Genomic DNA, 12537 nt, shown 5'->3' with positions numbered 1-12537 from the left:
ATACCGCCCTATCTCCCAAGGGACTCAAATTAATTCTCCCAAGGGAATTAAAATGTACTCTGTAACTCATTAGAAGTATTTTTTCTCTCTCTAATTTGGAATGAAAATCAAGTTGCCCGACTAGACACACTGATGTTACTTTAGCTATATCTATGATTGGAATTAAGAATAAAATATTCTATGCTTATGATATAAAGGGAGGCAAAAAAGGCAAATTATGGAAGCAGGTTAGGTTGTAGCAATGCAAGCTTTCCCTCTTTTGTAAGGATGTCATGAAGTTTCATGAAAATATGAAATAAAAAAATTTAAAATTTTTAAAATTTTTTAATTTATATGGGAGCAAAGTTTATATGGGACGCTGCTTTCATCATTTTGATGAAAATTTTCATTTCTGCAGATGATTCTCACCTGCAGTGTTTTCTGCAAGTTTTCTGCATTTCTCTTTGATGCCTTAGGCCAGTTTTTTCCTCTTGTTTATGTTCAAGTCTTCCCTTTAAGATTTAAATGCTGAGGGATATGTTAAACAAATCCATTCTCTTTCAGGGAAAGAAAGATCCAATTTGTCTGAGCATGTATGATGGCTGGAGACAGACTAACTTAAGAGTTTTATAATGCTTTCCAAAGAGGACTGAAAACAAGAATTCATTAAAAAGGCTCTTTTTACCTCAAAATTATTTTTCTTAAAAGAAATTGGCTTGAAGAGTAAAATTAATTAACATTATACATGTTCTATCTGACATCTCAGTGTCTACTATACTGAGGCAGCCATGGATAATCAAGTCATGGGATTCCTCATTTAAATAAAAACTATATCTACATTTTTGGAACTGGAGAAGATTAATCATTCTTCAGGTACCTCAGGTGTAGTCTGAGAAAAGCAGTTTCATAGCCTAAGGAAAGGTGGTAGATGCTGTATCTTGAAAGAAATCTATGTCAAGCAGTTTGTTTAGTTGAAAAATAACAAGCGTTAATAATGCAACCAGAGGAAATGTTTCCAGTGCTTGAGTAATGACAGTGGATAACATACATAACATTTGAGAAGTTGGTTTTATGCTGCAATGAAAATGGTTCTGTGCTAATAGTAATTTGCTCTTGTCCTGGGCTGGCAACAATATTGTTTAAGATTGTTTATAATTTTCATGTGGCAGGTATAATAATTATTGAAAGTGTAAATTATGGTCATGATGTAAGGAAGGATATAGTTCTCAATGTTACACCTATGCAATAATGTTAGTGGTGATCCAACCCTTCCTTTTCAATTTTGGAACTGATTTTGATAAAAGGATTTGAAATAATTCCACAATTTTTCCTTAACCTATGGCCCTCCATATTTGTGAATTGCAATTCCCATAATTCACAATGGGTACTAGTTTTGATTGGATTGATTTGAAATCTTGGGAAATGTAGTACAGTGCAGATGGAAGACACAGGGTTGGAAAATGCTGTCCCAGGAAATCAATCCTTAAATGTCATCCTTAGTAATAGAATCCATAGCATAATTAGAGCTAAATTCCACCATTGCAATTTCTGAGGTGCATTGTCCTCTCATTTACTATTTCTGCCAACAGGTAAGATTCACAGAGCTGGTAGTGGTAGCAGATGGCAGTAAATCTATTCTGAAATTAATTTCAATAAACTTAGAGAGATCTAATTTCAATAAACTTAGAGAGATCTAATTTCAATAAACTTAGAGAGATCTTGAGAAGGATTCAATGGATGAGAATCCTCAGGGGGAAAACAGCTCAAGAAGCTTGGGAAATTTTGAAAAGTGAGATTATAAAAGCACAGTCTAACACAATACCAATGAAGAAGAAAAATAGTAGATCACAAAAGAAACCAGCATGGATGCATAAAGAACTATCTGACAAATTGAAAGACAAAAAGGACAAATATAAAAAATGGAAAGAGGGGCAAATAACTAAGGCAGAATATCAGCAAATAGCCCGAGCCTGTAAAGATGAAGTGAGGAAAGCTAAGGCTCACAATGAACAAAGGCTAGCGACAAAAGTAAAAATAATAAAAAGCTTCTTCCAACATGTTAAAAACAAGAAAAAGTCAAGGAAACAATTGGCCCATTGCTGGGAGAAAGTGGCAAGAAGATGACAAGCAACAGGAGAAAGCAGATCTACTTAACTCATATTTTGCATCTGTCTTTACACAAAAGGAAAAACAATCCAACCTATCAAAACAGCACTACAAAAACAGATTAGAAACACAAGTTAAAATAGGGAAGAAAATGGTAAGTGAACACCTGTCTACCCTAGACGTGTTCAAATCACCAGGACGGATGGATTACACCCCAAGGTTCTGAAGGAACTGGCAGGCGTGATCTCAGAACCACTGAACTATATCTTTCAAAGATCCTGGAGCACAGGGAGCTGCCAGAGGACTGGAAAAGAGCTGATGTAGTTCCCATCTTCAAAAAGGAAAAAAACAGATCCAGGAAACTACAGACCTATCAGTCTGACCTCAATACCGGGAAGATTCTGGAAAAGATAATCAAGCAACGAATCACGAACACCTAGAAGCAAACAAAGTAATAACCAAAAGCCAACATGGGTTTGTCAAAACAGATCATGCCAGACTAATCTTATCGCATTCTTTGACAAAATGACAAAATTAGTAGACCAGAGGAATGCTGTTGATATAATTTACTTGGACTTCAGTAAAGCATTTGATAAAGTAGACCATAACCTACTACTAGATAAAGTAGAAAAATGTGGGTTAGACAGCACCACCACCAGATGGATTCGTAACTGGCTGACCAACCGCACTCAACGTGTAGTCCTCAACGGAACTACATCCACATGGAGGAAGTATGCAGTGGAGTACCCCAAGGCTCTGTTTTAGGCCCAGTACTCTTCAACATCTTCATCAATGACTTGGGCGAGGGATAGATGGGGAACTCATCAAATTTGCAGATGACACCAAGCTGGCAGGAATAGCCAACACTCCAGAAGATAGGCTCAAGTTACAGAAAGATCTTGACAGACTTGAACATTGGGCGCTATCTAACAAAATGAAATTCAACAGTGAAAAAGTAAGGTTCTACATTTAGGCCAAAAACAAAATGCACCAGTACCGTATATGTGGTACCTTGCTCAATAGTAGTACCTGTGAGAGGGATCTTGGAGTCCTAGTGGATAACCATCTAGATATGAGCCAGCAGTGTGCAGCAGCTGTTAAAAAGCCAACACAGTTCTGGGCTGCATAAACAGAGGATAGAATCAAGATCACGTGAAGTGCTAGTACCACTTTATAATGCCTTGGTAAGGCCACACTTGGAATATTGCATCCAGTTTTGGTGCACGATGTAAAAAGATGTTGAGACTCTAGAAAGAGTGCAGAGAAGAGCAACAAAGATGATTAGGGGACTGGAGGATAAAACATATGAAGAACGGTTGCAGGAACTGGGTATGTCTAGTTTAACAAAAAGAAGGACCAGGGGAGACATGATAGCAGTGTTCCAATATCTCAGGGGCTGCCACAGAGAAGTGGGAGTCGGGCTGTTCTCCAGAGCACCTGAGGGTAGAACAAGAAGCAATGGGTGGAAACTGATCAAGGAAAGAAGCAACTTAGAACTAAGGAGAAATTTCCTGACAGTTAGAACAATTAATAAGTGGAACAACTTGCCTTCAGAAGTTGTGAATGCTCCAACACTGGAAATTTTTAAGAAAATGTTGGATAACCATCTGACTGAGATGGTGTAGGGTTTCCTGCCTGGGCAGGGGGTTGGACTAGAAGGCCTCCAAGGTCCCTTCCAACTCTGATGTTATGTTATATGTTAAATATGTCAGATTTGATCCTGTTCAAAATGGGCTTGTATGGGATTCTGTATTATAAGCATATTCTTTTGAAATTTTGTTTATCCTCCTATAACTAATCTGTAGTAACTTAGCTATTTTTTTTCCTTTTGCAGAGAGGCATATCCAACTTGCATTGTAGAGGAGGTGCAGTTGTGTTACGATGTAGCCAAACTCACATACCTGTCCGATGAAAGGTACCTGTATTATGGAGAAAGCATCTTAGTTTAAGTATAAAATATGTTAACTACAATAGACTTTCTGTGCCATTGTCATAAATATTGAGACCTGTGCTGTAAAACTTATTAAATACTATACATGCACAAATACTCAATAGAGAGCACATTGGGAGGATGTCATAGTAATGCTCACAGTAGAGTGATTTTATTTGTTAAATTTCTGTTCTCTCAGTGAAATAATTCATACATTTTCTGTTGAGTCAATTTGACTCTTGTTCTGAGAAGTTCCAAGGAAGCGCACCTATTGGGGAAGCTGCATTGTGTGTACTGAATTTATTTAGATACAGGATGGCCTGATCAGTTAAGGAGTTTGGTGAATAAAACTGTTTAATGTCTTTCTCATCTTACCATATTTATTTAAAGGGATTATATTCTGCTTGCTGGCTAAGGTGCAATACAATATGTTTCAAAAGTAACAAAAATAAGCAAATTATTTGAGAAAGTCAACGTTTGCAGACTTCATCCCAAATTTATGATGTTGCCTATAGCTTTGTTTGCAGATCTCTGAGGAAATGACACAGCACTAAGTGGATGCTCCTCTCAGATATTTCAAAGGGCAGAATTTCCTCATCCAGGCAGCTAGGGCTGATTTAAATATGGCTCTAGGTGGCAGATGCAGTGGAAATGGAGATGAAAGAAAGGTGTTTACAATTTTCAATTTTACCAAATGCCATTGTTGTTCCTGGACTTTAGACACTTGAAAGGCAATCACTTTGGCCCAGAAATGGCTGGAGGAACAATTAGATGTTTCATTTAGATGCTGTTATTAACAGTATGTCTGAGACAATAATGTAAAGAATGCCTTTTTAAACATTATGTGAGATCTAGAGCAAAATGTCCATTTCACAACCCACCTAAGTAACTGTAATTTTCTTCTCAATTTTTTGGTCCATTAAATCTAGTGCTATTTTAAACAAGAATCTAAAATTGTATTTTAATTTACTGTTTGATTATTTTGAATCCTGAATTTTGAAGAGAGTTGCTTTCATTGGTGTCCTGTAAAAGATCCTGTTTAAGACTCCAAATGTTTAAGCACATTTTATAATATTAAAGATGATCTCTTAATAATTTCTAATTCAATAAAAGTGTACATCCTTTCAAAAACTATTACTATAAGGACTTTGAAGGTTTTTCTTTCCTAATTAGATTCCTCTAGTTAACAGAATTAACTGCAAAGCTTAAAAGTGAATCTTATATAAATAGTACTGTATGATTAAGACTGCATAATTAAAGAAGTAGAAATATTTGGAATGATAAGTGTTATCCACTTAAGTATATTGCCTATCATGTAAAATTATTTGTGAAAATGAGTACATATTTTAGATATACACTTCATTTTAATAACAAATTCCTTGCCATATAACATTTATGTATGTGTTTATATCAGGAAAAAGGCAGAGAAGAATATGGCTTATTATACCCAAGCTTTTGAGCACACTGGTAAAAGGTATCGCATAAATACAAAGCCATGTGGTCAGTTCTTTTTCTGTAACATCAGAGGATGTGAAAGGGTAAGAAACTGTTGTGTTTCTTAGTTAAAATGTTAAATCATTGCAATGTTTAAAATTAGGTAAGGTTTGCCATACTTGCTTTTTAGGAAAAGACTAATAAGAATTTAAAACAGAATTGCTTTCGTAAATTCATTCTCCTCAGCAATTGAATCAGATGCAGAGTCAAATGATTTATATTCTCTAATACTTATCATGCTTTTTTTTTTCTAAATACACTTAGATGGCAACTTTTTTTTAGAAGTTTGATTTATTATTACTGAAATAACTGCATGTGAAACTACTAGACATCTAGGAAAGGAAAATAAAAAGAAACAAATGGAACAGTGAAATAGAATTATATATAAATACTTGAATATTAAAATGTAACAGCACGCTGCTTTTCAACAGGAAGATGCTATAGATTACTATACTGGAGTCTCCCAAAAATGTATGGAAGAATACTTGCAAGAAGAGAAGCTAATTTGTGATAAGCCATTGGGAATGGCTTTTGTAACATTCCAGAGAATAACCATGGCCTCTGTGTGAGTGTGCATTTTTAAATTTTATTATTACTATTAATTATTTTAAATGAAATGAAGCATTAGCCTATCCCTACGATTACTTCCAACTCAAAGCAGCTCTATTAAATCCTATTTGAAGGCAATGCATAGAAATCCTGGTGATGGTTCAACCCAGATTGGATCCCTCAACACAGAAATCCTATTAAAAGGCATCTGTGAGTGTATGTATATATACCATTGGTTAGTAAAACGGATCTCTTGATTGGACTACATTCAGTGGTGGGATTCAAATAAATTAACAACCGGTTCTCTGCCCTAATGATTTCTTCCAACAAGCAGTTCACCAAACTGCTCAGAAAGTTAACAACCGGTTCTCCCGAAGTGGTGCGAACTGGCTGAATCCCACCACTGACTACATTGCTTTGAATAGATCAATCACTACATCTTTCAGATAGTAATAGTATAAACATTTTCTTACACTATGCTTTATTTGTGTGTCTTTGACTTACAACAAACTTGAGAAAAGTGCTTTATGACCCAAAAAGCACTTCTGGCTGTCATAAAATGTTGCACTGTCCCATTTCCCCTCCACCCCCGGTCTTATGACTACATTTTGCGTGTTTGACAGCTGGTTCTCATTTATAATTGGTTGCAGCATCCCGCAACCACATTATCAAATTTACAGTATTTTTTGCTGGTTTTCAGCAAAAAACACCCATTTGGGGGAATGGATTTGGACTTCTGACTGTATGATTCACTTAATGTCTGCTGTAAAACAGTCATAAAATTGAGGATAACCTTTTATGTGCAGTCTATAAAAATAACGATTCTGTCGTGTCCCACTCCTCCGCTGACGGCCGGGTCAGGGAAATCCGAATCAGGCTTGCCTCTGCAGCTCTGCCCAAAGTCCTAGCAAAGTCCTCAGAGCAGGCAGGAGACCAGTAAGTGACTTCAGCAAGATAAGTTTGACTTTGCCTGACTCAGAGACTGCCAGAAAGCAGATCCTTCATATAGGCCATGGGATGTGGCTCCATGACTCAGCACTCATTAAGGCCTGCCCCTCCCTTCCTTCTGTTGCCTCCGCCTATCCAGTCTTCTGATGCGAGGGTAACTCCAATCAGCAGCTGTTGGAAATAAACTTTCCTCAGGCTCACATGCTGTGGAGGAGGGGGAGGGGTCTAGCTGCTCCGTTTGCCTGGGCATGGAGCCAGGGCTGGGGCCGGGGGATGCTCCCTCCTCTGTAGCCTGCTTGGGCATGGAGCCAGGGCTGGGACCGGGAGGTGTCCCCTCCTCTTCAGCTTGTCTGGGCATGGAGCCAGGACTGGGGCCGGGAGGCATACATTCCTCCATGTTCGGGAGCAGATAAGAAGGCCCCGGCTGCTGTGAGAGCGGGCAAGACACAACAGATTCTATGCTGAGTCAACCATAAAAGCTAAAATGCTTAATATTACTGTAGCATTCTCAAAGATTTCAACGCCTGTAAATGTCAAGGCTGTAAGTGCAAAGGAGACCCTCAACCATCAAGCTATAGCAAAGATCTTCAGATTTCCAAATGGAATATGAAATACGCTACATACCCTCAGGATATTTGTTGGTAATGTATCTTATTTTTCCCTCTTATTTTATGTGTAAAAAAAATGAATTTTGATACCATTGTTTTTTCAGAAGATGAATGAAATTTGTCTTAGCTATTGTCTGTATTATTGTCAGATTAATTATGAGGACAGAAATTGATAGAGCATCTTGAAAATACAATCTCAAAACAATTGCCTTGATGTCCAGACTAAAAATATAAACTAATTCGGTGCAAAGTTTTATAAATGGTTTAAGGTACAGTGTTGCTTAAAATTTTGAAAATCAGAAGGTTCACAAACTTTTAAACACTGTATTTTGCAGGACTTCTATGTTCTGCTTGAACAATACACGTCTTACAGTCAAGACTGAGCATTCAAATCCTTATTTTAAACTATTGTGAAAGAAATCTAGCCAATTTTTATTCATGAATCTAGATGATCTTAAGAATTTGTCTCTTGTTTGAAACAAGCTCTGTTCCAGAGATAGAGGAATTTTTATCAGAGTTCTATCACTTCTTGGTAAAAGTTATTACAGTGGTAATAACTGTGGTAATACAGTGGTAATAACTGAATTCTCCAGTAAAGGCAAACAAATGCTGCATTGTGAAGAAACACTGGGGAGGTTGGGGTAGATCAGTGGTAGTCAACCTGGTCCCTACCACCCACTAGTGGGCGTTCCAGCTTTCATGGTGGGCGGTAGGGGTTTTGTCCGATACTGAAACACTTTCCTTTTTTTTAATTTAATTAACTTTTTTAAAAAAAATCATAGCATTATTTTAAAACATTTTCATTAGGTTTTCATAAAATTCCCCGTGACAATTTAAATTTCTGAAAATATACTATTTGTCTCGCCCGCACATAAGTTTAGTTCATGTTACGTAAGTGAAACTAAATGGCACTATAGTGCGACCGCAAACAAAAGAGCCTCATCCCAGAATAGTTCGCACATCTCCCCCCACACCACCCAACTGTAACAGACAAGCACAGCTGGTAGCTGGCACCCCCCCCAAACCTAATCCACAATGCACAAGAGGCATGCGCAGACGACGACAAACAGCGCATTACTGTGGAACCGGTGGACGGTTAGAAAATTTTACTTCTACCAGAGATACAAAAGTGGGCGGTAGGTATAAAAAGGTTGACTACCCCTGGGGTAGATGATTAGGTTGCACTCGGGGAGGCAGCAGGCCAGGGAAAGGCATAGGGAATCTCTTGTCCATTTAATCTCCACTTCAGGTTTAGCTTAACTTTCTCATTTTTACATATTTTTATTTGGAACAAGACAGATCATATTCTTAATACCAGTTTGGAAAACAAGCATTTTTACAGCTTCTCTTCTCTATTTTTGCTTGACAGGAATAATCTCTCAATTCAAGGACGGCATTGGTGGGGTAGATGGCTTTTTATCAATTTACTCCTTTTTGTTGGTCTCTTTTTCTTGACAACCCCTTCCATCATTATTTCAACAATGGACAAGTTCAATGTAACCAAACCGATTCAATATCTTAATGTGAGTAATGCACCATATCTGATTTTAATCATCTCTGCTTCTTTATGTTCTCATAAAAGATTTAGCTCTGAAGTTAAACTTAACTACCATTCTAATTTATGTAAAGCAAAGAAAATATAGATAAAGTGAAATACAACCACATTTAATAAACACTGACACGTATTTCTCAAATATAGGAAAGCAATCTTCATCCTTTAAGTCCTATAGTTGTGTTCCCTGGTACACTTTCTGTGTTACTGCCAGAATTCATTCTTCTGTTGTGTTGAGATAGAAACATAAAATTATATCCTTAGTAAGGATAATTGAACATCAATTAAAATTCTGCCTTCCCAAAAAGGAGATATTCCCAGCATCATTCACTTTGCATCATGCCAATCTTAGCCCCTAGACACCTCAATAATTAGTCATGTCAGTGCCTTGCCACTAAAAGTTGTTCATCTTGTTTTAAAGGGTCTTGTTTGGAAATGGTAATTACCAAGTTTTTTTTAATATAATCTTTGTTTTTTGATTAAGCTGGTAAGAGATTTTGATCTCTTTCCAAATTCTATCTGCTATCATTATTCTTTTCATAAGACCAATTTTATTTCAGTGGTTGTTAAGCTGATGTAATAAATATGTTTGGCTTGGTTGCATTTGTGGTAAATCTGCAGAACTGGTTATATTTCTCTCTATTCTTTCCTCAGAATCCTATTATTAGTCAGTTCTTCCCAACAGTCCTTTTGTGGTCCTTTACAGCTTTGCTACCAACCATTGTCTATTATTCAACAGTGTTTGAATCACACTGGACAAAGTAAGAAGACTCTTTGTTTTGGCTCATCAAATTACATTGAAGATTTAAAAGATAGGAAAGGCAAGGGGTAATATTCAGAATTTGTAGTTATGTCTCCTTTTCCCACATTCTTTTTCTGCACAGCTCTGATTTTAGCTTTATATAAACTACAAAATGATATTTATGTTAAGTATTATTCTCTGTTCACAATAATGTAAAGTCACAGCTGCCATTTCTTTAGTTTGTGTTGGCCTTCATATGTATTCAGTTCTTCCCAAAAACTTAGGCTATTGTAATGTATCAGCATAGTATATGTCAGATCCAAGCAATGTGATCTTTTGCAATTGATGGAATTATTTTAATTATTTGTTTATTTATGGTCCAAGACCAAATTTGGGGTGTTTAGTAACCAGTCCACATTTACAGCCATTTGCAGCACCCTGCAGTCATGTGACCATGATTTACAATGTTTTTGCTGGAAACCAGTTTTTACTTGTCCAGACTAGTCATGGTTCTACTTGTCTAGCCTGGCCTCACAAGTAATTGTGGGCTCCATTCTGGTCAAAGCAACTCACCATTGCCTTGAGTTCCCCAGGTCAGTTGACACATCCACGATTTGAGGGACTTATGGAAAGCTAACAGTTGGTGAATTGGAGAGGGCCAAGCTCACCTTGTGGGGGATGATGTTTCGCAGGGTGGATGCCACAACAGAAAAGACTCAGGTTCTGGGTTATACTAGATGCAACTCCTCAGAAGACAGAACCTGCAACATACTTCTTCTGCCAGACCTGATGAGATTGACAGATGTAATCAGGAACAAATGGTCCCTCAGCTAATCTGGCCCCATCCTTGAACAGTTTGGTCAAAGAGATAAAGTCAAAACCAGCATCTAGAATTGGATCTGAAAATAAACTGGGAACCAATGCAGCTCACAGAGCTGAAGTGTAACTTATGTTGTTCTAGGGCCACGCATAAGTATCTGTGCCGCTATATTATGTACAGGCTGAAGCTTTCAGGTACTTCTCAAAAGCAGCCCATGTAGAGTGCACTATAGAATCCAACGGGAGATGACCAGGGTGTGAGTGACCGTGAGTGGAGCCTTCCTATCCAGGAGATGTGCTGTATTTTAAATTTTGTGACTTGGTCTTGGATCATAAATAAATTATTTTTATATTTAACAGGTTGGCTTTTCACTAAAAGCAGTCAATTAAATGATTGAGGAAATAATATTTATTGTATAGCTTATTGGATTCGGTTCAGTATTTGACTAACGGATGCTTGCTCTAAAGGATTTTTTTTAGGTAGAGCTGACAGAAATCAGTGTAAAAACAGTCAGTGTAACAAATAACGCCAACTCCAGAGTAATCCAAAATCAACTTATTTCCAAATTTTAATTTTAAGCATTTCCATTTGTAACTACTGTAACAAACTTTAATAACGTTTGAAAACATGCAACTATTGATCAATCATTTTCTTCTTTTTTAATAGGTCTGATGAAAACAGAATAATGATGCACAAGATTTACTCATTTTTGATCTTCATGGTCCTAATATTACCTTCACTTGGTTTGACTAGGTAAAGGCTACTGTAAAATGCTAGCTTTCTGAGTATGACAGTGTTTCTTTTCTTTTCAATTTTTTAAAAAAATTGCAGCCTTTAAATATCTGAAACAATTTTTGCAATGCCAAAGAAATAATTTATTTTTCTTCCTAATTATTTTTTCTTCATATTTTACTTCTTCTTTGCAATACAAAATTTACAGAAACCATGTAAAAAAATTTTTTTTTTATTTTTTTATTTGTCACAACAGTATATATAAGCATAAGCATGAAATAACTATACAATATATAAGCATATATATAATCATAAGTATGTAATAACTATATGAAATTGGATTCAATCAAAGGGAACATTAGGACACGAACGGCAGGCACGTTGGTGCTCTTATGCACACCCCTTACAGACCTCTTAGGAATGGGGTGAGGTCAATAGTAGATAGTTTTTGGTTAAAGCTTTGGGGATTTTGGGAAGAGACCACAGAGTCTGGTAGTGCATTCCAGGCATTAACAACTCTGTTACTGAAGTCATATTTTCTGCAATCAAGATTGGAGCGGTTCACATTAAGCTTAAATCTATTGTGTGCTCGTGGATTGTTGTGATTGAACTCTCTACATTTAAGTGTTTGAGAGGTAGAATTCTTTTCACTTGCTTATCACGTTTCAGTCTGTGTCTGTTGTTTATATATCTATGACTTCTTGCTGGCTGAAATTCAGAATTTGCCCAAGGAGCTTGCCTTTTTCTTCTACACCTTTCCCACACCTTAGAAATCTTCTCTGGGTGTAATATAGTGAGTGGACAATTCATTCATAAACTTCTAGGCTCTGTTGATGGAACTATAGCAACATAACCATCTTACATTTTACCTAATAGTTTTTTTTTCCTTTTCCAGGGATACAGGGACAGGGACAGGAATAATTTCTAAACACATGGCATTTCAAAGGTCACTGTTAGTCTTGTTACAGTGAGCCTTCAGCTCTAATGGTTTTTTTTGTCATGTCCATCTTGTGGAGGAGATTTATTTATTTTATTTTATTTATTTATTTGTCAAGCATGTATAAGATAACAGATATA

General features: G+C 36.7%; 1 protein-coding gene across 6 annotated transcripts in view; it reads left to right on the top strand.

Annotated features, from left to right (window-relative positions):
* TMEM63A (transmembrane protein 63A) overlaps positions 1 to 12537 on the top strand; it is a 46649-nt gene that overhangs the window by 16903 nt on the left and 17209 nt on the right. For all 6 annotated transcript variants that reach the window (XM_058165526.1, XM_058165525.1, XM_058165528.1 and 3 more), the window contains exons 10-16: positions 3920 to 4000; positions 5430 to 5553; positions 5941 to 6074; positions 7510 to 7647; positions 8984 to 9137; positions 9821 to 9927; positions 11395 to 11481. In XM_058165526.1, the coding sequence (XP_058021509.1) occupies positions 3920 to 4000; positions 5430 to 5553; positions 5941 to 6074; positions 7510 to 7647; positions 8984 to 9137; positions 9821 to 9927; positions 11395 to 11481 (825 nt within the window). The remainder of the gene's footprint in view (positions 1 to 3919; positions 4001 to 5429; positions 5554 to 5940; positions 6075 to 7509; positions 7648 to 8983; positions 9138 to 9820; positions 9928 to 11394; positions 11482 to 12537) is intronic.

This window comes from Ahaetulla prasina, chromosome 1, assembly GCF_028640845.1.
Source record: "Ahaetulla prasina isolate Xishuangbanna chromosome 1, ASM2864084v1, whole genome shotgun sequence".
Lineage (NCBI taxonomy): Eukaryota > Metazoa > Chordata > Lepidosauria > Squamata > Colubridae > Ahaetulla > Ahaetulla prasina.
The sequence above is the reverse complement of the archived record's forward strand: the minus strand, read 5'-3'. Positions and strand labels throughout refer to the sequence as shown.